Source organism: Wyeomyia smithii, chromosome 2, assembly GCF_029784165.1.
Source record: "Wyeomyia smithii strain HCP4-BCI-WySm-NY-G18 chromosome 2, ASM2978416v1, whole genome shotgun sequence".
Classification (NCBI taxonomy): Eukaryota; Metazoa; Arthropoda; class Insecta; order Diptera; family Culicidae; genus Wyeomyia; species Wyeomyia smithii.
Window position 1 is genome coordinate 42,444,260 of NC_073695.1, and position 25,415 is coordinate 42,469,674.

Below are 25,415 nucleotides of genomic sequence, written 5' to 3' on the forward strand. Positions count from 1 at the left end.
GGCTGGAAATCTGAATTATAGCATTTTTTGTGTAAAATTGGTCAATAAATCGATTGGTGATAGTTTCATCCTGTGCAGGGAACGGGAAAGGATCTATATTCCCAAAAATACGCGAATATAGGGTAAAAAGGGGAAAAATAGACCATTTCCCGTGCCCTGCACAAAATGAAACCACCACCAATCGATTTGTTGACCACTTTTACATAAGAAATGCTGTATTTCGGGTTGCCAGTCTAGCGGCGATCATTGAGTGGAAAATTCGAAGCCCACAAAAACCAATCAAGCAAATACAACCAAACTTGGCATGTGAATGTTTTTAAAGGTGACAAATATGTCCATAGTTGTTCGACACCCCTCCCTCTTCCGTAAAGGAGGGATCCTATGCGAATGAAACACAAATTTCTCCACATCTCGAGAATTAATCAAGTAAATGGAACTAAATTAAGTACGTAAAAGTTTTTAAAGACGAAAAATATTTCCATGACTTTTTGAAACACCTCCCGCCTCTCAAACGGAGTGGTCCCATGCAAATGAAACACAAATTTCGCACAACTCGAGAACCAATCAAGCATATACAACCAAATACGGCATGTTAAGGTTTTTGCGAGCAAGAAAAATGTTCATGGTGGATAGGCACCCCTCCCTCTTCTGGAAGAGAGGGCTGCCATACAAATTAAACACAAATTTCTTCACATCTCGAGAACTAATCAAGTAAATGGGATTAAATTTGGCACGTAAATGTTTTAAAACCAAAAAATATTTCCATGGTGGTTCAGTACCCCTCCCTCTTCGGGAATGTATACAAATGAAACACATATTTCTCACAACTCGAGAACCAATCAATTTTCATTTCTTGACCGATTTTCGATTTTGGCCTGTCAAAAGATTGTAAAATCTCTCTACTTTCAGAACCCGAGACCGACAGAGTGACCACATGAAGTTTCTGTAAATCCGGATCTTCGGGAGCATGTTCCGGTGAGACAAAATAGTACAATTGTCAATAAAACCGACCAATATTGGTATCAAAATTCATGAAATCAATTCAGGAGTTGATTTTCATTCATTTTGAGTCCATCTGTTAAGTTTTCCGAAACAGCCATTTCGGAGCAGATTCCCGATTTTGAGCATGGTCCTGAAGATCCGGATTTACGGAGCTATATGGGATTAATGGCTCTTTAGGTCCCGTATAATTAAAATAGGCAATTTGTCCAACCTTTCGACGGGTCAAGATCGAAAATCGGTCAAAAATTGAAGAAATTGCCAAGTTCATAACGGTTAAAATTATTCTAATAAAGCAAATAATGCCGGTTCAGCTAGTAACACAATAAAATTTATCCCTAACGAGAATTACAACATCGTCAGCAAACCCGATCACCCTCAGGCTTTTCAGAAGATCATCAACAACTAATGACCAAAGTATTGATGAGAGGGAAGCAGCGAGATTGGGACTTGTCATTACCTCTGCAAAAACGAAGTACATGGTAGCTGGCAGAGAGCGTGGGAGTCCCCGTGGTGTTGGTGCTGAAATGGAGATATATGGGGAACGATTTGAAGTGGTTGACGAATTCGTTTATCTTGGTACGCTTGTGACATGTGACAACGATATGAGCCGTGAAGTGAAACGACGAGTTGCAGCTGCGAACAGGGCTTTCTACGGACTGCGTAACCAGCTAAGGTCCCGTAGTTTGCAAACTCGCACAAAACTAGCGCTGTATAGGACGCTGATACTCCCGGTGGCCCTTTACGGACATGAAGCATGGGCGCTGAAGGAAGCTGATCGACGAGTGCTCTGAGTTTTTGAGCGTAAAGTTCTGCGGTCGATACTTGGCGGTAAACTGGAAGATGGAGTGTGGCGCAGACAGACGCATGAATCACGAGTTGTACCAGGTATACACACATTCTGCTATAGTGAAGGTAATACAGCGGGACAGGCTTCAGTGGGCTGGACATGTAACCAGGATGCCTGACGAGAGAGCCGCCAAAACTATCTTCAGTAGAGAACCAAGAAGAGGCCGCCGACTCCGTGGTAGGTCTCGCACGCGGTGGATGTGCGCGGTGGAAGAAGATGCACGATCTGCTGGTGTACGAGGAGACTGGAGAACGGCTGCCTAAGATAGAAAAGACTGGACATCTTTACTTCGTTCGGCCCTAGACCGGTGAACGGTCCGTTAGCCATCAAAGTAAAGTAAGTAAGTAGGTAAGTAAGTATTGATGAGGGAATCGCCGTCTGGGGCATCCTTTAGTTGTCTTTTTCTTTTAGTATGTGCCTTCTAGTTGGGCTGCGATTTCCTGATTTTTCGGCATAACATGCAGCCAATTTACTATATCACCAGTGCCTTGCTTACTCTCAGCTATTCGCATTTAATGATGAGAGGCATTATCAAATGCTCCTTCGATGTCGGGAAATGTGACTAATGTAATTTCTTTCGTTTCATAACTCCTCTCGATTTTGCCAACCAATATATGCAACGCATCTATAAGTGATTTATTGCATTGCGATCTGCATTGCGTGTGGCCCGCAGAGTAATTTATCATATAATTTTTAAATGTTCTTTAAACAATAATTTTTTTTCAAACAATGTTTAGCAATAAATAATAACTTGTCTATTAAACATGTTTACAGTTTATGTTTCATTCGATTACATATGCTATTAAGTTGACCGAGTGCAACGGCGTGTGGTGTTCAGTTCCGCATACAAATGATTTCTGTTGCTATTTTTAATCCTAGCTAGAAACTGTAAAATGATGTATATTACATTTATTCCCATTCATTTAATAACATTTCCAGTCCAACCGGTTGAGCTTCGGAGCATAAAACAAGCAACAATACCACAAAGCAAGTGCCGTAAGTTTACTGTTTTCCTGTGCTCTATCATAAAGTGAAATTGTTTTACATTCCCATTGTAGTCCATCCATTGGCAGACACCTCCAGCGCGATCTATTAACAGTAATGAAAAAGTAGATTTCACACATTCGAAAAAAAGCCCCCGTTACTGACACTGGCAGTGGGCGCCACACGGTCGATCGCGCAACCAAACCAGAGCCCCCCCCCCGCAAATGCAATAAATACTGAAGCATCATTTCACATAAATGTAATGCAAATATTTCACCCGAACGTGAATCGCAAAGCAAATGCGCGCACATACACACGAACGAGAAAATGCAAAAATAACCCCGTCCGAAATCCGAAGCAATTTGGATGTGTACTCTGACCGAAAATCGATGCAAATTCCTTTTGAATGATTTGGGGTACGCGACGAAAGGTAGAGCGGTTGTGAAAAACCGGTTGTGATGGTGAAATAAAACGAAAAAAAAAAAACGATTTCAGATAAAAGTAATAATGTTAAACTATTTGCTCTGCTTCTCGTTTTTTTTTCTGCACCGTTTTCCATTCACTCGCCCATGCAAATTTACTCTTCTTCCCCGGTGGCGTCATACATGTACGTGCAAACATACGCGTACGTAAAACGCCGGTATCGTTCAGTCGAACCGAGAAAACCGCTGCACTTTACGTTGGGAAGCCTTGTCAGTAACCAGCAGCCCGAGTGCCGAACACTGCCGCCGCTGAAACTCTTTTGAACTAATGTTTGCTGGGGTATGATTTTTTGAATGGTTACGTGTTTGAAATCTGGAATAATAATGGCTTTCTGGTGAACGAGGGGCTAACAACAGGCTGAACTCGAAAGCCGGTGCAGCGCGAGTCCTTTCCCCAAGAAAGCAGCCGGTAGCATACATTCGTGAATGGGGAGTTAATAGCAACGCTATTGAGTGCCGAACTGGCCGCTGGAAAGCCGAACCGAGAGGTTAGAGCGAGGAGGGTGGATTAAAACGGCGGCGGTGTTTCGAAGGTTGTGTGGAAAGCGAACAAACCAAAAGGTGAAAAAATGCTGAATAAATCACGCAACGTTGAATATTGAACGGGAAAGCTGAAAGGAAACTGCCAGCTCGGGTGCTAACACGGCACAGCATAGCTGTCCGAATAGAGTGGAAATGGTTTCCACAGCTTTCTTTTTTTTTGCTTTTGGGTGCATCCGTGAATTGAGGAGTGTTCTAAAGTAGAGAATTATATCCACCCTTGCACATACGAAGCTTTGGGAACTCTATACCTGATATGTGTTTGTGTGTGTGTGTGTGTGTCATCACGCAGTAATGTGAAACTGACGGACTGACAGCAGCGCGATAAAACAGACTGACGCGTCGTAACTTTTCACCGACCTTTGCAACACCTGCATTGGTTCAGTCATTTTGTGTGTCAGGGGACATTCTTAGCGCTCCGAATATGATTGACAACGTTCGAGTGAAGTGAGTTTAATAAATGGGCCAGTGATCATAAATCAAATATAATTCAATTTTGCAACGTCAAGAATAGACTCAGAAGCGTTTACAAAATACTCTCTAGAAATCAATATTTTTAACTAAAAATCAATCAAATTATAATGAAAATATCACAAAAATATTCTCTGATCAATTTTTTTTCCGCAAGAGAAAAACGTACGGAGAAAATGACTCAAAATAACACACAAGTTGTAAGTTTAATTAGCAATAGAAAGAATGAAAAGTTTAAAAGTATCGAGATATAACGGGTTCTGCTTAAATGGTCCTAAAACCAGGTCAAATGAAAATGTATTCGTAAATCCAAATCCTTCCCCTTTAAAATGTTTCGTTCACCAGTTTATCAACTCGAAGGCCGTTTATTACTTACATATTAACGACCTGGTTCTTATAACTGAACAGCCTTTCCTTTGACGCTTCCCCCAGTGGGGAACTCGTCTCCACTTAAAACTAATTCCAACCGTGCCGGCTGCAAACACATGTGATAACTTTTAAATCGGCTAAATCCTATGATATCTTTGAAATTTTACAACAACCAGACCCCACAACGATTACCCGAGACACCTAGTTTTTGGTTAGGAGGGCAACTTTCATTCGCCACTCGTTTTACGACGGGCGAATATGCGAATGGGAAATTCATGACAAATCACCCCCTTTTCGCAAAGTTAGGCTATTCAGTAAAGCAAACAGCACCCCATCCGTCCGTCCGTCCTTTCCTCTGTTCCGGGAGTGGTCATGCCAAAATTATGCAAATCTAATTTCATTTGACAACGTGACGCTCGGTCCATGTGGCATATGTCCGGTTTGGTACTGGAATCGACCGGCGGGCGGTGGCAGTACAGCCAGTCCTCGTTTCAATTCCGGTTCCTTTCACTTGCACGAATTGCATAATGTAAACCAGTCTGGTCCTTTGCGCTTGTCGCCCCGTGAAAAATTGATGAAGGTGACATATTTTACATGGTCGTTAATTGTCCGGACTGATGAAAGTCCGACCGAATATGTTTTGATCGTGTGCCGGAATAAAGTTTCGGCGAAAGCTTATTAATGGAGGAGGAAATTGCCTGGTTGGTCTTTCACGTTGACTGCACTTCGTGTTGTATGATTTTTATTCGACAAGGGAGCCTAATTAGCTGCCGGGGTTGCTAATTATGACAGCATATTGCACCGATGGAATCATTATTTGCACAATCCTGTCATCAATCGTGGGAAATGTGTCACCAGAACTGAATTGGCAGTGGAATATGAGCGACCAGAAAAGTAGATGGCTAGACTCATATCGATGTTAAATTCAATTTAAGCATATCTAATTATCCATTAACCAGAATGGTACCCTAAATAATCGAATAACTTTTGAATATTTTTTATGTGAAAGTGACAATTTTCAATTTAAATATAACTAACACAATCCCCGTCCGCTCCCACACGGTTGTGATATAGGGTTCGATTCCCGATCAGGTCAAGAATTTCTTCGAGCTGAAAATTTTCTCGACTTAGCACTGGGGCACGGTGAATCGTTGTACTTATCCTACAACATGCAAAATGTGCCGAAAACAATATCGATAACGAATTCTCTCAACTAATCGAGTTGATCAGGACCGCATTAGCCCCCCGGGCTAGCGTGTGATATTGTTTGTTAATAACCAGGATTGGTAAAAAAAACAGTGGAGAGTTTATATTTCAAGCAAGTAGTATAATTAGGAAGGGTAAAAGTATAAAAATCCGTCACTTACCACGGTGACAAAGTGACCTTTATTTTTCATAGCAGTCGTTAGGATGACGGTTGACCTTGGTTCTGTCTCTGAACGACCTTAAGGACGTTGCCGGCGCCGTTATCGATCTATACAAAGCGGAAGCTACTGAATTGTTGTACTTAAAAGATGGTGAATTAATCCTAAGTTGAGCTTCTTACGATTATTATTTGTGCAGCTTCACTAGCTCAGATTCATCACGGAGGAGCAACTCCGAAATGTGCGGCCGTTCAAGCTTAAGTTCAAGGTGAAGTTTTCCTCAAGTTTTGGTATACTGAACGTTTCAATTGCAAGCCAGTCGAAAAATGAATCCAAAATCAGTTGAAAAGCAGCAGCTAATATATTGCGGGTAAGTTTCTACCCGCGATGTTTACTTTAGACCGCATGTTGTAAGCGGCTCCACTTTTTTTCAAGTTACGTCATTTTCCCAGTTTCACAAGACGAAAAAAAAAATTTATTTCACATATAATACGAATGTACGAAACAATTGAATTTCATTTCTTGTTGTCTTGTGGCTCGGAAAGAAGACAGACAAATTACAGTGCAAAAATTTCGACGCTATTTTTTAAGAGCCAAATATCAATATTCTAAGAGTTTGTCCACATAATAGCATTTTTCGCCCATCTTTAAAAAAAACAGATCTTATATCGGACAAAAACTGACTTCAAAACGGTGATACTACGAGAACAGTTTTGGCATGGATTTTCCAAAAAGAAGCCAGCAATTTTTACCCTGAGTGATCATCGCTTTTGGAAGTAGTCAGTCGTTATGCAATTTTATTCTTAAGAACTACAAAAATTATCCTCTTCAATACTGCCACATATATAATACGTAAATTACCATGCGATTGTGTCCTACTCCTTTATTTTCTTGGAAAAAACAGCTCATTTATATATCCATGATGCACTTTATGTAGAAAGTTGTTATGGATGTTCTAGTTCTCCTAAAAATTGGTAATGAACACTTGTCAACAGTGCTGCGAATATTCACTGTCATGATATTCAAAAGCAGCGATTTTCATGCTTCTTTAAATTGATAATCATACTACCCATGCGAATGTTGATATTCATGATACCAAACAACCGATGGACACCGACAGGATGAACCTTAATACTCGTGCTGATATTTTGATCGTCAATAATGAAAATCATTTCAAAATAGTGAAAATCAAAATTACCTCATTTCTCAATTAATACTGAACTGTGCGGTGTACAGCTTCTGAATAGACTTTCACTACTCGGATTGATAATCACCGGAGCTTCTCTGAATATCATTACGAGCCTTTTGATATTCATTCCACTGCTCTGTCATTGAAAATGATAAACGATATTCATGCTTCGTCGCAATGAGCATAGGTTACTGAGTTGCATCAGAAAATAAATGCGGTGACACTGAGAACAATCTAATTCATCAATTCGTGAACAAACATCGATATTCTAAGGCCCTGCTTGTCAACACAGGTGTGGCCCTAGAGCTCAAACTAGAAAAAAAATGAAAAATTATAAGTTTCCAACCATTCCTGTGAATTTTGGTGCCCCCAGCCACCAACATTTCTTAGGGGCTTAAGTGAATTTTCTTGGAACATTGAAGCGGCGAGCAGTTACTATGCCAACTCTCACAACTACGGTCTAGTGAACTTTATTTGTTCTGTTTGAGTACCAAGACGATGGTTTTTTCAAATTCCTACATAAATAGCATAGTCTCAAGATAAATGTCCCATATTTCCATCCAATACAATGTCTCCTATTTGGATACACTGTCGAAATACAAAAAATATTTTTTCAAATCTTTTTAGCTAATTTTAAGTTAAAGCATGGTAGGAAATCTGACATATATAATTATTCGGGAACAGTCGCCATTTCTTTCATTCCTGAACTTTTAAATGCAATGATCTACGAATAATTACAACTCAAAATAAAATCGCTCAAAATCGGCAAATTTACTTAAATTGTTCATAGAATGCAATGGCTTATGAAAACCAATTGGAAGTTATTGACATGGATTTGAACAATATCAAATTGCGCCGAACACTCAACAGCACCGCTGTGTTTAATGGTTCTCTCGCTATAATCTTATTTGTATATAAAAGTAATCGCACAAAAAGCACCGCTTGCTTAGTCTCGGTCTTTTTCGAATCCGCACTGGAGGTGTATGACTGTGACGCTACGTAGCCACCCGATTTTGCCCCGAACGATTTGGTGATCGTGCTGTTGAATACAACTAGAGCTTCGTTGGAAGCCAGAATAAGGAATAGAAAAGATACATGTTTCTTGCCCCCTGTGCTAGTATACTATCGTTAGCGCAATAGACGAAGAAACCTTATCTGCCGCTCCTTCGTCTTCGAACCCTCTCGACCCGGGTTTTCCTGCTCACTTATCTCTGGTCCCCGTTTTAGTTACCCCTCGCGCCAGGCTTTACTTAGTTGGATGTGCAAGCCCTCCAGTTGTCTTTTTTCGGCCCAAAGCAGAATAAAAATGAAAATTGTTGACCATATTGCAAATATTGAAAGACCCAACGTCACGTTACAGCGCCTCGACCGAAATTTCGAAGATCAGACCGCACAAGCTTCGTGTCGTAGTCAATCACTAGAAATAGTTCAATTGATTGCTTCTTGTGATCGACAGTTTTCGGCGGAGTAAATAAATTAAACTAAATTTGCCAGTTTGTCCGTACGTTATCTCCGATAACCGAAAACAAAACAGTAGTTGTGGTGTGTACAGTAAGTCGTAAAGTTTAGTCCGCTGATGATGAGTGAAGGCCAGTAGTAACTCGAAACGTACGGACAAACTGGCAAATGTAGTTTAATTTATTTACTCCGCCGAAAACTGTCGATCACAAGAAGCAATCAAATAGATGCGGCGATAACCACGATAAAACAGAAATAGTTCAACTATATATCTATTCGCAGCTTTTTACTCGAAAGCATTGCGTATATGCACACAAAAGTTGGGTGGTGCGGAATAACATCAATATTGTGAGAAAATTAACAGAATCGTTTAGTTTTGGACCCAGTACAACGGATGTGTGTTTTTCATAACGCATTTAATGCTCTAGCGTATTTTCAATGTATTTGATGGCTGCAAATCATTACACCTTTAAAGTATTAACCTGTGTCGATATCATCATGGTGATTTTTACTGGTATTGCTATTGTTGTACCAGTAATAAATACTGATGATTTTCGTACCAACTAGATTTATAAAAACCATAAACCCTCTAGTGCCCAGTGCCGCCTTTAGACGGTCTTTAGTTGAACCTCTAAAAAGCTTCAATAAGATCTTAAAACATGTTTATAAAGCTTCATAGTGCTTTCATTGGTTTGAAGTCCGTCTTTAAATTAATTTGGGCACTAGAGGGTTAACTGATCGACTTTTTTCGTGAATCCAGCCATTTAAAAACATTATCAAAACAATGACAGATAAAAAAACATTGGTTAGTGAAAAAATTCTGCATTTGACTATGATTTTGGTTTTATTATTATTCATTCACGGGATGCACGGGCTTTAGATACACACCGGCTCGCGAAAGTAAACAACGGTTTTTTAAGTGCCCCAAAACTAATCGTTCGCTTGAAAAAAAAATAGTAGGAGGGTGGTACAGACACGACCGCACGACGTTGACTACCGTATTCTTATATTCCACTAGCTGACCTGGCAAACTTCGTCCCGCCTTTTTTAGTGTTAAATTTAATAATTTAAACATCTCAAATTCATTGATTCCTTGCGATTGGATAATATCGTTTCAAAATGATTGGTTTTATCGGAATGACAACATCCTCGACTTTTGGCTTTTGTACATCACCTCTATTCCGGATATATATTGGGTGCATTTCAGTTATTTTCGTTGTTTTCCAGAAACTGAAAGTGGTCATCTTCTAATTCAAAATGGTGTCCAGGGTCAATGCTTCTCTACATCATTTCGATTACGGACATATCCATATGTAGTAGTACATATACGGTTATTTTCGGCTGTTTCCCAGAAGATGCCATTTTTCAATTCAAACTGTTGTCTAAGGTCAATTTATAGCTCCTTGGATCATTCTGGATCCAGTGATACTCATATTGGGTGGTATTTGGTCCTTTGGGATATTTTTCAGGAACCGTAAGTCACCATCTTGGATTTAAAAATGGCATTTGGAGACAATTTCTGGCCCCTGAGCGTCATTCTGGTTTAAGAAACACCCATATTGGATGTTATTTGGTCATTTTCGGCTGTTTTCCAGAAACCGGATGTCATCATCTTCGAATTCAAAATGGTGTCTGTGGTCGATTCTAGCTGCTGTGTATCATTCTGGTTCCGAAGATACTCATATTGTAAGGAAATCGGTCATTTTTAACTGTTTTTTAGAAACCGGAAGTTGCAATCTTACAATTCATAATGGTGTCTGAGGTCAATTTTCAGCTTCATTCTCGTTCCAGAGATACTCGTATTGGATGGTATTTGGTCACTTTAGGCTGTTTACCGGACACCGGAAGTCGCCATCTTACAATTCAAAATGTTGTCTGAGGTCGATTTGTGGCTTCAGTGCGTCATAAAAAACCCGGAAATACCCATATTGGGTGGTATTTGGTCATTTGCCACTGTTTTTCAGAAACCGTAAGTCGCCATCTTGGATTTCAAAATGGCATTTGGGAACAATTTTCAGCTTCCGTGCGTCAATCTGGTTAAAGAAACGCTCATATTGAGTGGTATTTGATCATTTTCGGCTGTTTTCCAGACACCGGAAGTCGCCATCTTACAATTCAAAATGTTGTTTGAGGTCGATTTGTGGCTTCAGTGCGTCATAACAATTCCGGAAATAGCCATGTTGGGTGGTATTTGGTCATTTGCCACTATTTTTCAGAAACAGGAAGTCGCCATCTTGGATTTCGAAATGGTATTTGGAGTTATGCCAGAAGAAGGAAGGGTGTCGAACCAACACGGACATATTTGTTACTCCTAAAAACATCCACATGCCAAATTTGGTTCCATTTGCTTGGTTAGTTTTTGAGATGTGCAGAAATTTGTGTTTCATTTGTATGGGACCCCTCCCTTGCAGAAGAGGGAGGGGTCTCGAACTATCTTAGTCACCTTTCCTGGCTCCTAAAACCCCTATACACAAAATTTCACGCCGATCAGTTCGGTAGTTTCCAAGCCTATATGAATCAGACAGACAGACAGAGCTGCATTTTTATATGTTTAGATAGATTTAAACAAATAGTAGAGGGAATTGCAACGCTTCTTTTACAAAACTTCGAGGCACCAAAAGGTGCCTGTTGCCGATTATTCTTGTTTACTGGTTAGTCCGTCCAGAATTTCAGCCATTTTAGTATTTTGCAGTTGTAGCCATGTACTACTAACAGCCACCAGCATTACGGGTGAAACCGGCACGGGATGAACGGTACTATTTTGTTTTTCCTCCTTTCAGCTGCTAACACCTAGCGTCCGTATGTAACCGGTACGGTTTAGTAATGAAACTGTTCAGACGGTTCGTTTTATACCAAGGCTTCGTCAGATAGTTAGAAAGAAGGAGGGGCTAAGTAGAAAATGGATTGACAAGGAACGCAAATAAACATCGGAAATAGAAAGTGACAACAACAATAACAACAAAGTCAGATCGATTGTATCCGTAAGTGTCGACTGTGCTTGGGAAGAGAGGTAGTGATTGGCTGCGCGGTATGATTTAGACAATCGATATTAATTACCAATTTTTCAATAGTGTATCTCAAACAATAGTTTGTTTTTGTTACATAAATTTAACCGTAAAAGAATTTCTAATCGATTGATGCCAAAACCTCGAACCTCGAAACCTGATTATTAATGACTGAAAAATAAGCCTTCAAAACATGACCACTTTTCCCTGGTTGAATTACTAGATTTTCAAATTCAGGTGCCTAACTTCGATATAGACGTTAGTCAACGTCAAAAGAAGTTTACCGAAACATGAATGATACACATTTGTTGTGCAAAACCTGTTAGACTGGACTGCTCAGGGATAACGAGGAACAATATTGGGCGGAGATTGAATCTAAGCCTCAAGCTGCTTTTGCATCCACCATGCAACTCACCAATCCTTTAATCTTCTTTCGAGATAGAAATGCCGGACTAATTGGCGGGTGTAAATCAGTATAAATCTCAAAGCGTGTGTACATACATTAGATTACAATATATTCATCTTAATTTTAAACAATATTTAGCTTGTAACGAGGTTTACTCGCGCTTGTGTGTGCTTTCCCCACTTTCAGCGAATCGACCCCGTATCCTGTTGGCTGCATAACGGCTCGAGCTCTGCTCCGATGGTAGCTGGGTATTCCGGATACCCCTGAGCACGGGTTTAATCACGTTATCGTATTCCTTGTATGACAATGGCGTATTTGAAGGCCCAAAACCGCTTAGGGACGAGGGTATGGTTGTCCACAGTAGAACGGCGTACAGGCTATTGACGAAATTTCTTTCCTGTTGTACAATAAATTTTTCCCTAGTTTTTAACACTATTTTCACGCTTTTCTTCTCTTCGGTTTATTGTTACTCCTACACTGTAATAGAGTGACTTTTTCTTTTTTTTTTACATAAATAAAGTTTAGTTACAATGCTTTTCTTTATGTCTTCCCACAAATAACTTTTACGCCCTGACTTTTCCCTTTTGGTTTATCACAAAGTTGATTTTATAAAATGACTCTTCCTTCTGTTTTTCGTTCACAATTACACTGATCTTCGTTCGCACTTACTGCGCCTACTGTTCAGCGTAAAAAAGGAGCATTCACCGTTTTCGTTGCGCCTCATAAACCCTCTCAATCTTTTGTGGTAAGAGAGTCATACTCAAGGGGTTGATGTCATCTCTGAGCAGCGTTAGCTTTTCATACGGTTGGCGGAGTCAACACAATAGATTTCGAACCAATGGTAACAAACCAGAGCAATGACTGTGCGTTTTGAGAGGAAACATCGGTTGATTAAAGCTTTAACTATTGTGTGTGTAATGTACCCATACAAAACGTGGAGATCCACGGTGTTATATACCTTTAGAGTTTGCTTGTAGAGTGCATCTACGAAAGCGGTGTTGGCTGTTTCAAGAATCCCGCTATTCCCGATGAAAAGATACTGGACTGCAAGCAGTTGCGGTTCATGTCACTTGTCAGTGATAAAAAAAGTCTTCCCAGCCATCAGACTCGTTTCACGCCGCATTTATAGGATCTGTATTGCCTACCTACGTCACAATTCCCGTGAAATGAGCTGCCTCAATGGCAAACATCTAGGCAATACTGCTCCGACTCACCGATTCTGATGACTCACCAGCACGATCATCTCATGTCAATCATTAGAAAAAGAAGGAGGAAATCTTTCCTCACCACAACAGTGAAATGATCTATGTTCTGGAACCTCCGTAATGCTAATATTAATTTACGAAGTAACTCTAGTTTCTAAGTCGTACGACTAAATTTTCCGGTAGAAACATAGGTCAGTGAAACCTCCGCTCAGCTAGCAGAAACCGAACAGCAGATTCAGCAACAGCGTCAAGATTGTCCCAGCAGCACAGAACAGGTAATGCTATATCGTTCTGTTCCGTATGTCCCAATGCTGACAGAACGACTAGCTAAGCTGCTCGGACATGATTACCCACAATTCTACATAGCATGCAGACAGACAAACACAGTAAAACAGTTTCTCTCAAAACTAGAAGACCTGCTCAAAAAATTAGACAACCGTAGTGTTGTGTACAAAATACCATGTAGAAACTGCAGTAGTTGCTACATTGGTATGACCAAAAATAAACTCAACACTAGACTATTGAGCCACAAATCCAATATAAAACGTGTTGGTGAGATAATCAACGGTACCCACACAACAACAACACTAGAAGAAATAAGAGAGAAAACAGCACTCAGACAATACTGTGTTGATTTCGGACACAGGTTTAACTTAGACCCAACCAGCATTGTAGACCGTAGCAGAACCATAATTACACTCCTTTTCTTGAGATGTATCACATATACAGTACCAAACAAGCTGTCAATAAGAGAAGAGATATTGCTGGCCTCAACACAGCCTATGCCTCTCTTTTAACTAGAATGAATATCAATAATGAATATCACGAATATCAATAACCAAAATACCAATCCTCAATAGCAAAAACCACCACAGTAAACGCAGTCGTTAGAACAACCACTGATTTTTGAATACAACAGAAATTAAGAGAAAGTAAGAGACAGTAAGAGATATTAAAACAGAACAGAACAATAACAGACTAAACTCCACAATTTTTTTTACGATTTTTTCAATTTCAGCCACATTCATCAATGTTAACACTACCGAACTATACCGAACAGTTATATGCTTTAAAAGGCCACAGGACAAAGAACAATTAGAATTGTAAGTAGATAATGTTACAAAATGTGAAACCTGTTTAAAAATTTGAGAATTATTGAAACAATTTAGTTTCCCCTGAAGAAGATACTAACCGGTGTCGTAACGTTGGACAAAATCAAATAATTTGTTCTAGAAATTAAAGACCGCTGAGCCGAAGAAACCTTCCCGTCAAACGCATCTGGAAGAATACCAATTGCGACAGTCTCGATTGCGCATGTACATAAGCAACAGTAAGTAACTACTTTTCTCTGCGCGTGAGGAGAAACTTTCTCTTAGTCACAAAAAAAAATCTCTCCCAAGGCAGAGTGGGTGCGTTAAAAAGGGAAATAGAGGGTGATATGATGAGGAGCATTGAAGAATATATTTTCTCAGCATTTTAATTGATATAATATAATGCCGGCGCACTTTGTCCTTCCTAGACTAGTTTTATAGAAATCGTTCAAATAATTCAAATTAAAATTTGATAAGGTAACTCAAAGTTAGCTGCTGAATACCAGGACATTTGTTTATAGGAGAAGCACTTTACAAGTAGGTAGTTTTGTTTTTTGGCGTAATATCGTACAGAATAAGTTGCATAAAAAGCAAGAAATGTGTCTCAAAATGTATTTTTCAATTTTCGTAGGAATTATGTACACTGGGTTTTTTTTACGCGGTTGGTTGTACCGCTTTCAAAAGATTAGATTAGATTTACTTATACTAAACTTAACCAGGGCTCCTGATTCCTGCATTGAATCTTCATTCGCTTCGTGAACCGTTCGCTGTGGACTAATGTCAATGTAACACGAACGCATACTTCATCGGGCGCGTACATGTGTTCGGATGAACTGAAACGATCGATTCGTGTTATTCCCTTTTCCTGCTGTTTCTCATTATTTGCCGATTGGATACGGTTCAAAATCACATCGATGCAACTCAGTAAATATTTGTATCGGTTCACCGTGGCATTGATAGATTCATCATGGCAAATAGAATCGGGACGAAGACAAAATAGCATTCGCATCGAATCGTTCACTGAAGCTTACCAGAATTTCTGAGCTTGTTCGTACATTCGCTGGTGCTATGAGACAATAGGCCGTATGAGTTAGGCCGAAAATATACTGGCGCGTTTGCACTGCGGAGACGGTTCGCCTTGCCGTGGGTTAGCTGTACATTAGCCTGCGGCAGGGCTTTACTTAGGGCTGTACATAAGCCTACGGCGCTAGTATGTTCACGGCCTTAGAGCGTTGGCTTTATTCGCCGCTGCAAATACTACGAGACAAGCAGGACAAACTTTTTTGTTCATACGGCCGGAATCAAAAAAGCTTTTATTTTTGTATCTATGTCGTGAAGATTCAATAAAACAGCGAGCATAGTTTCTTAAGAAAACAATTAATGTTGGAAACCATACAAAATTTAGTTGAATTTATTATGATTGACGACGGGGAACATATTGTTCATATTTTGCTCGGTTTTTGAAGATGCATGGCAGCGCCGTGTTAGTTGTGTTGTAAATTAATACAACTAATCATTTGCTTAATTTGCGAGGTCTGTCTCATTTATCTAGAATTTTTAAAAATATTCCAATCCAAATATCCAAATTTTTTAAATAACCGAACAGTTAGTGTGCTTACTAATAATTCTTGTACTCGGTAAATATGGTTACATAAATATTTAAAAATTATTTTTTAATCGTTGTTTGCAATATACGGTAGATAATTAAATTGTAGCTTTAACCCTCTAGTGCCCAAATTAATTTTCAGACGGACTTCGAAAAAATCACTTTGAAACTTTATAAACATTTTTTAAGTATTGATTGAAGCTTTTTAGAGGTTCAATTGAAGACCGTCTTAAGGCGGCACTGGGTACTAGAGGGTTAATTTATTTATCTTGGAGATGAAAAAACGAATTTGCAACCAACAGATTTTATTAAAAAAGGTATAGCGCTCTCTTCAAAGTGTTCTCATTGCTCGGAGGTGGTTTTTCTTAATTTTACTTTCGGGCTGAAAAATGCGATATAGCGAAATAATCTTTTGCATACGCTTAAAGATAGGTTTGGGCATAGGAAAATAAATGTTGATTAAGAAAAACGCAAAATGGCATATTTTAACAATATTGTGTGCTGGATTGGCGTGCATAAATCATCTAAGGTTGCTTCATAGGCGTTTTTTTAACGCGGGTTTTTTACGCGAATTCCGGAATTTACGCGGTTTTTTTTACGCGACACGTATCCCTCGCGTAAAAAGCGACTTTAGTGTAAAGAAAATTTACTTAAGTTATTTATACAAATTTACATTTGTTGCAAACCCGATCAGAAAGAAACAACAAAAATGTAACAGAAGTTGTTAGTTTGTTACGTGAAAAACCTTCCAGGCTGTGTTTTCAATTAGGTGTTACAATAACACTACACAATCCCGTTAGGTGTTACAATAACAAAAATTATAACAGAAATGATTCTACTAGTATCAAACACATAATCAAATTTGTTACTAACATATTAGCTTTCTAACAAAATAAGATAGTATATAATACAATATAATAACAAACATTGTTAGAAACAACAGGTTTTGATAAAAACGAAAAGTTAGTTAGACTTGTTTCAGAACTACTTCATTACACGTTTTGTTATTATATATATATATATATATATATATATATATATATATATATATATATATATATATATATATATATATATATATATATATATATATATATATATATATATATATATATATATATATATATATATATATATATATATATATATATATATATATATATATATATATATATATATATATATATTCAAATTCAATTTTGTAATCAAAATTATATGGAAAAATACAAAATTGTATCAAAATATGTTATTTGTATCTCACGTTGATAGAATTTTGTAATGTTTTAGTTGTGCTCTTCTGACCGGGAAGACAATTTATTTTACAACAGTTGAGAAAAAAATATTTCAACGTTCAATACTTCTATTGCTACATAGTAGCAATAGCATAGTAGACAGACAGATTTTCACAATGATTATGAATTGCATGATTACGAAATTGTGAATATGTTCACCATTTTGTATGTTTCTTTTGTCGATATTTTTTTCTTAACTCTTAAGTTACGTTTAAATAAATACAAATGATTGTTTCTTTGTGTCGCTAGAAAACATCTCAAAAAAAAAATCAAAAGAAGAAACCCTTTCTCAAAAGTAAAAATCTTTTCTATTTATTTAAACGGAACAATTTGATACCCTCTACCTGTATCTTCTTGGAGACTGTTTCCGCGTCCTGGCCTAACAAGAGCCAACTAGATAAGCTACGGATCAAAGCAAATGACTAAGGCCGTGAATATATATATATATATATATATATATATATATATATATATATATATATATATATATATATATATATATATATATATATATATATATATATATATATATATATATATATATATATATATATATATATATATATATATGCCGTGGGCTTGCATTTTTACGTAAGCGCCAAATTTTCAAATTTCATTTTTTTACATATTACTATAATATAGAAAATCACCTTCAAGATGCTTGTTGCCGTTTCCAAAAATTTATATAAATAACTGAGAAATATCAAAAATAAGAAGTGACGTTAGCGCCACTTTACATAGAAGTGACGTTGAGGTACGAATACGATAGTGTATCATGCTTGTGGAGTGCATAATTTTATTTATATCCTTGCTGCTGACTACCGACCAGTACGCATGACAAACTAGACTATTCAGGCGTACCAACGTCACTTTTAGTGCAAAACTTTGAAATGGTTTTGCTGTTTTGCAAGAGAAGTGACGTTGGCATTAAAACTCAATGCGTTTACATAAATAAACGTGTTAAAGCAATGGGGTATGTTTTTCATCATATTTACTCAGATTCTATCAGATCAGTTCAATTTGCAAACAATTTAGATCTGTAGCGATTTTGTGCTTTTAGCGCTTACGTCAAAATCCTAGCCCACGGCAGTATAAGCTTCTTCCTCGGCAATTTTCATTTTTCGTTTGGATTCGCCCCGAAGCATCATTGCGATTGGTAATACCATTCACGGTGAATATTCATCGGCATTGATCTGAGTCACAAAGCTTCTGAAACAATGTATTCCCATCCGATCGCTCAATATCGCTTCGGATGACTTGAGTAAATCGTAGCCAATACGAATCAAACACGAAGGTAATCATATTACGTTTTAATAACTATTCATCGCCCACAAGCCACTCATAACAGTTCAGTTCACTATAGGCGTTGTTTCCATTGCTGAGTGAATACACTGTTGCCACGTGTTGTTGTGCTTCGGTAATAATGAATGAATACGAATGCAACGAAGTGATATTCAGCAGCCCTGAACTTAACTGGTACCGCGTACAAATAATCTTCCAAATCACATAAAAATAACCCACGTTATTGTAAAAAATCGCGTCTGAAAACGTTTAATAATAACCCGCGTAAAAAAAAGACTCCAGTGTAATATACAAAGCAATGACTGGGTATTTTATACACAGTTCTCCTACAATTGATCCACTCGAGAATAGAAGTCAATAAATGACACAAAACTACAACCAACCAGTGTCAGGTGAGCTCAAACGATTGGCTGTTGTATTGAAAAGCAAATGCTATCTCTCTTTATGCTTATTTTGAAGTTCATTACAATTTTGTAATTATACTGGGCACAATCACAATATCGCATGACATTACAATTCAGGAGTACTTCGTAATAATGTCGTATGTCTCAACGTAAACAAAACGAGTGAGAGTTATATCCCTTGTACTTCACAAGCACAAATCATCTCTCACTCGTTTTGTTTACGTTCAGACATACGACCTTATCACGAAGTACTCCAGAATTCAATCATTGAAGAAACACTCTCATATAAACCCAATATTAAATGAACCTTTACTGCACAAATTAAGCGAAAATGTCATTTTGCAGCGTTTCGGCATGAACTTCAACGATTTTTCAACTTAATACGGAATCGCAACGCATATTAAATAAAAATAGGTATTAAGAACAATGTTTACCGAGGTACAAAAATGACATTCATTATTCCAAGACAGTTATTTAAAAAAATCTACACACAGTACATAAACATTTGATACTTGTGCTAGTCTCAATCAGTTGACAAAAAAAAACAAAACAAGTAACCACAAAACCTTCTGACGCCTCCCAAGTTAGCTAATACACTTCTTTTACGATGAATGAATGCTTTCAGTTCTGCATTATAACAACGAAATTTGATGGAAACGGTAAAAGTCAGTAAAACGAAAACACGTGATTCGCTCTTTGGCACCTGCCCTCCTCGTTTTTTTTCGCACCAGGTTCCATTTTTAATGACCGGGTGCCTTAGGAACGACTTTCAAGATCGTTAAAATCGGTTCAGCCATGTTTTATTTACACTCGATGCATTTGGCCAAGCATATAAATCGTTTTTTATGGTGATTGCTTAGCCTTTCTAGAAGAAAAACGGTTGAACGCCGAAAAAGTGTGTGACCAAAAAAGGAGGGTTAAAACAACATTGAGTAGTGACGTGCTTCTTCAAAAACTCGTATCAGTATCAGTTCACAGTGGATGAGTGGAATTAGTTGCTTTGTATTTTCTGGTTTCACTTTGGACAGTGTATCGGTTTCCGCCTGTTTCATAATGAAACGGAAGTACCACCGCTTGTACGGACCAAAGTATTCCTTCCTAATGTAACAAGACGACGCATAGAACATTCAGTGCACGAACATGAAACCACTGCGCGTACCTGCTGCTGCTGCTGTTGCTGGTGGTGGTGGTCTTTCGAGCTCCATGTTGGACTGCATCTGTGGACCGGTAATGCTTTGCATGCTAGCATCATTATCATAATCAGATTCTACCAACGGCAACGACGACGACGGCGACGACGACGACAACGACGGCAATGACGCTGGCGTTAGCAGCGTCGGTGGTGGCGATTGATGGCGTTTCTTAGCGGTGGCGGTTGGGCAGCTCCAGTCTAGTCTAACCGGATATTCGACGTGAGCTGAGTCGTAAAAATGGTCCACCGCCGGTCCGGGACTGGCTTGACTGTCATTTGGGATTTTATGACTTTCCAGCAACCCGCCGGCGGTGGTGTAAGGCGGAAAGGAATCTCCGGTGCTTCGTTGAGTTGCAAATGAATTCACGTCCGCCGATGACGGATCCGTGCCATCAGTTATTTCCTTCACGCTGCCAATAGTGTCAGTGGGGCCGACAGTGCCATCGCCATCGTCATCTTTGCAGCCCATTAGATGCCCCCCTGCATCATTGAAAGCCTGCTCACGCTTTGGCAAATTCAAATGGTCTCCATTTCTTTTCGAGCCGACATCGCTGACGTTTCCTACCGGCTCGTTATAACTGGGATCTTGGTCGTCTTGGTCATTACTTTGGCCACGGTCAGAACGACGAGGGCTGGCAGTAGCGATGGTATCTGCGGTTGGTCCTACAGTGGCTCGCAAGTCCGCAAGTGCAAAACGAGGATCAATCATAAACAGCCCGTGCTGTTGGTAGACGTCCATTGGGTTCCAGTTGAAAATGGCAACGTTGCCGAATATGTCCTCCGTAGTTTGCTCGTTGTTCGAATAATCATCCAACACATTTCTCGAACTGTCAGTCCAATGCGTTTGTCTTTCATTGGCATTTTCATCACCCTCGTTGCCGAAAACTTGCTGTAGGACTGCATTTTCCTCATCCTTTTTGCTGGAAGATGGACTTTTCTCCGTACGATTTCGCCTATTGTCATCATCAGCTAATAAATTAATTAAATCATCGTCGTTTATCTCGACAATTTTTGCCGGCTCACGTACTACTGCCGGGGTTGGATTAGAATCTTCAGTGCCAAACTGCTGCAGGGTCAGCGTCTTGGAAAACGTTAGCAAATCATCCAAGACGGCATCAATCAGGGGCACATTTTCCACCAGATGCGACTGCTGCTGCTGATGCTGCTCCTGCCGTAGTTCGCAGTGCCGATGAGCGCCGGATGCCATTGCAGCAGCGAATTGATCGAAAATGTCATGATTTTCCGGTGCGTCGGCGTCAACGGGGGAACCGGGATAGGGGGTCGGAACGCGTGGAGTTGGTGACCTATCATCACTTCCGCTTGCCGTCGCCACTGGAGGTGAGATATTTCCGTTTTCGAAGCGTACCCACCGCTGGTAGGGGGATGCAGCCGGTTGCCGAGTTTCGTCTCCGGCTGGAACTGAATTAGATTCGATTAGTTAGTCAGTGACGGGCGATGCTGATACAGCTGTGCTGCTGTGTTTGGACGCTGATGGGATGGTGTGTGTGTGAGAGAGTGTGTGTTTTGGAGAGGGTTTCAGCTCGTAGTTTGGATTGTTTGCGGAAGAACGTGTTCCGCTGACTGATAGTGAAAACGTGTTGAAAAATAAACGAACGGGGTTTAGCGGGATGGGGATGTTTGTTTGCTGTTGTTGTTGTTGTTGAAACAATAAACTCCAAAGTTAGACGGCTGATTTGCTGCAATGCAAATAGCCGTTATTGATATTTATGAGGCTACCATAAATAATCTGTCTGGATTCCTCAACTCTATGCATACACCCACAAATACACTGTGGATTAGGCCCGGATCAGTATTCTATTAATTGTTTGCTATTCAAGTGAGATAAGCCTTTTGTCAGTTTAGTGATTTAAAATTACAAAGAAGATTATTCGTAAAGCTTTCGCTGCTGTGAATTGCTTCATTTTCATAAGCTCCCGGTATAAATCTCTAATAGCTATTGCTGTATTTCATTACTCCAGTTAATAATGAGAGCTGGTGTTACAATAGGCACTGCGGTTCCGGCCTCAGTATTTCATATTTCGTAAGATTTTTTTACAGTAATCGTTCTTTTTTAGATTAAAGTGTTTCCCAAATATATATGCGAACTTTTTCACTATATTTGACTCGATTTCAACATCTATTAAATTGTTTTATTTTTTTTTTTTGGACAATTCTTATTTCTTTATATTGTTTGAATTTTTGACATTTCTGATGTTTTGACATTGATGAAATTTTTGCAATTTGGATATTCTTGATGTTTAATAATGTTGCCTTCAGGACCGCTTTAACAACTCATACACTTTTTGAGTTTTTTTTTGGTAATTTTTGATCTTTAAAAAGTTTACATGTTTGACCTTTATGACATTTTTGACACTTCAACCATGTGTTACATTTGCAAAATTTTCAACATATGTATGAGACACTTTTGAAATTTTTGGCACTTTCAATAAATTTTCAATTATTGATTGAAATTATTGATAGTTTTGAAATTTTCGATATTTTGGGTTTTGACATTTTTACGGTATTGTTGACATTTCTGACATTTTTAAAATTTTTGACAATTTCGACATTTAGGACATTTTTGTATCATTATATTTATTTTTCACGTCTTTTCCACTTCTGACATATTTTTAAAATTACCTTTATTTTTTAAATTTTCAACGCACTGAAATTTGCGGCATGTTTGCTTTTAACATTTGTGGCTTCCTTAATGGCGATGAAATGTATACTTTTGTCACTTTTTGATTACTTTTTCGTGATTGGGACACTGCTTTACGAATACTTCAGCTAGCACATAATTAAAACTAATTGCAGTGGTGTCAGATGGACTACGAAATCACTTCTGATAGTGAATGATAAGCCGTTTCTGCCAACGATAGTTTGTATATGAGGGATTCTTTTGCATTCGCTACTTCCAAAATTGTACTTTATACATTCTAGGTAACAAATAAAAGAAACGTCAAGTGATTAAAAGCGAGTTAGATTTTCAAAAGCTCCCACATGAAGTCTTGCATGGAAGCTTGAATGCATGGCTAATTGAACAAAGAGTCTTACTCTTCTCACCGTAAATGATGCGAATTGGGTACTGAATATCGATTTATTTTCTTTCTTTTTTAAATTACTATTTTCAGTTCAACTCCTTCAGTGTTGCATTTGCAACATTTATTTATTCAAATATTTATTTTCGCTCATTTTACGCTCCGCTGAGTAACCCCCCCCCCCCCCACCCCCTAGAGCGTTATGTATTATTTGAATGATCCCAAAGATATTTCATGCAGATTCGAATGTTAAATTACCATTTCGACGAGTAGCTCTTAGGAAACATTTTCGTGATAAGATAACAGTTTACCAAGGCTGAAAGTTGCAAATATATTCTTTGTTTCATACTTTTTTTGTAATTGGGAGGACAAAAAGATGCATTTTGCTTCGATTTTCTGAAAGTTGCGCTGTTTGTCACTCAACTGCGTGAAAAAATAACAATGTCCAACACGTTTTCACAATCCAGACTGACTGACGGGCTGACATATTTTGTTGGCTATGATGTTTGATAGCTGTTGTGTGGCAAAGAATGTTACTGAGTTGTGTCCTGTTGCAGGTGCAGACGAATAACAACATACCGTTCCTCGTAGTGTCATCATAATTTCCCTGCTGGCTCGCGACTGCCCATTCCGTGTCAGACTTTTTGCCAGAAGCACACGCGAGATCTTCGCTACCTTTCAAGGTTTCACTGCAAGCCTGCGACGTTCGCTTCGAACAACCACAGTCACCAGTATCTTCTAGCGGGACCACCGGTGTGTCACCGGCAGCAGTCGGTGATTGTTTCCTACGATGGCGACAATCCGGATGGTGACAGAGCTGGCTGCTCCACAGGTCAAATCGTTCGAATTCCCCCGAGTACCGCTCATACGGTCTGAAAATATATTCCCCGTCGGTGAAGCTGATGTAGCGAGAGCTATTTTTGGCACCGGGTGACGGCGCCACCTCTTGGCTGGTGTTGTAATTAGTCGAGTGTTGCTCGTGTGTCAGAAATGATTCCATCGATCGGTGCTCTTGATTGAAACTTTGACCGGAGTTGGTCTCGCCTGCGAGGCTCACCTGTCGAGATTCATTTGCTTCGCTACCAAAATTGTGTCCAGTATTTACGCTTTCGCTCACAAATTTATCATCCGTTAAATTCATTTTAAAATAATCATCAGTTAGCTGGTCGATGCAGGCAGCGGCATCTGCAGGATCATCACAACGGTGGCGGCCGAAATCAGGGCAAACATCAACCGTTCTGGCGGCCGATGCGGGAGTTGATGAACCGAACGGTGTTGAGATCTGCTGACAGATTTGGGAAATTGTCGGACTGTCAGCGCTGCCGCTGACCGGGAACGGTTGCTTTGTCGGCGCTGGGAGGACATTGCGGTTATCGCAGATTTGCGCTGTAATGGGGCAATTTCATTTTAATTGAAATGGTGATAGCACGAACAGATGGACCTCGGGACATGCGAACAGCGACAACACGGAAAAAATCGGTACGGATAACTGTCGTCAAACTCGAAGATGGGTGCAGATAGCGTTTTGTTTCCGGATGGTATCCGGAAACAGGGAAGGTGAACTCAACATGTTTGTTCCGGTCCACTGATGGAACGCTTTAAGAGCTGGGAGCTTTAGTGTGAACGTGAATTCTAATTTAAGTAAATGATTATACTCTTTTTAAATTTTTTTTACAACCTTTTGCAATCAGAAACGTGCTCTCGCAGATCGATTCCGCTCGTTAGTCGGAAGTAAGCGAAAATTTGATTGAAAAAGTTCTCAATTAGTGCGGCTGCATTTGGAATACTCTCGAAATAGGACTCTTGTTTTAGCTGTGGTTCTCACTTTGAGAGGAAGTGTATATAAAATGCAGAAATTGGGTGGTCATGTAGCATCATCATCACCACAGTTGATTGGAAATGCTAGCAGCAGATAGCCTGTTGGAAAGAGATAGAGAAAAAATAGGAAGAAAAAACTCCCCCATTTCGTTCCATCGATTTACAATATGGGATTGATGAATGCCGTTCATTAAAACGCTGTTTACTTTTGGTATTACTTGGAAATGAGTAGTGGATTTCATTAGACAGACTATTTTCGCAGAACTGTCAAATTGTTAAATATAAGGGGCAAAAAGGGAAGAGTTAAATTATAATCAATTTAATTTATATTGATTTATAATTTGCCAGAT

At 39.1% G+C, this 25,415-nt stretch overlaps 1 protein-coding gene across 1 annotated transcript in view; it reads right to left on the minus strand.

Moving 5' to 3' along the window:
* LOC129719578 (uncharacterized) overlaps nt 1-25,415 on the minus strand; it is a 199,323-nt gene that overhangs the window by 171,882 nt on the left and 2,026 nt on the right. Inside the window, exons 2-3 of the mRNA XM_055670972.1 lie at nt 23,827-24,633; nt 20,177-21,628 (exon numbers count right to left, since the gene is read on the minus strand). Of these exons, the coding sequence (XP_055526947.1) occupies nt 20,177-21,628; nt 23,827-24,633 (2,259 nt within the window). The remainder of the gene's footprint in view (nt 1-20,176; nt 21,629-23,826; nt 24,634-25,415) is intronic.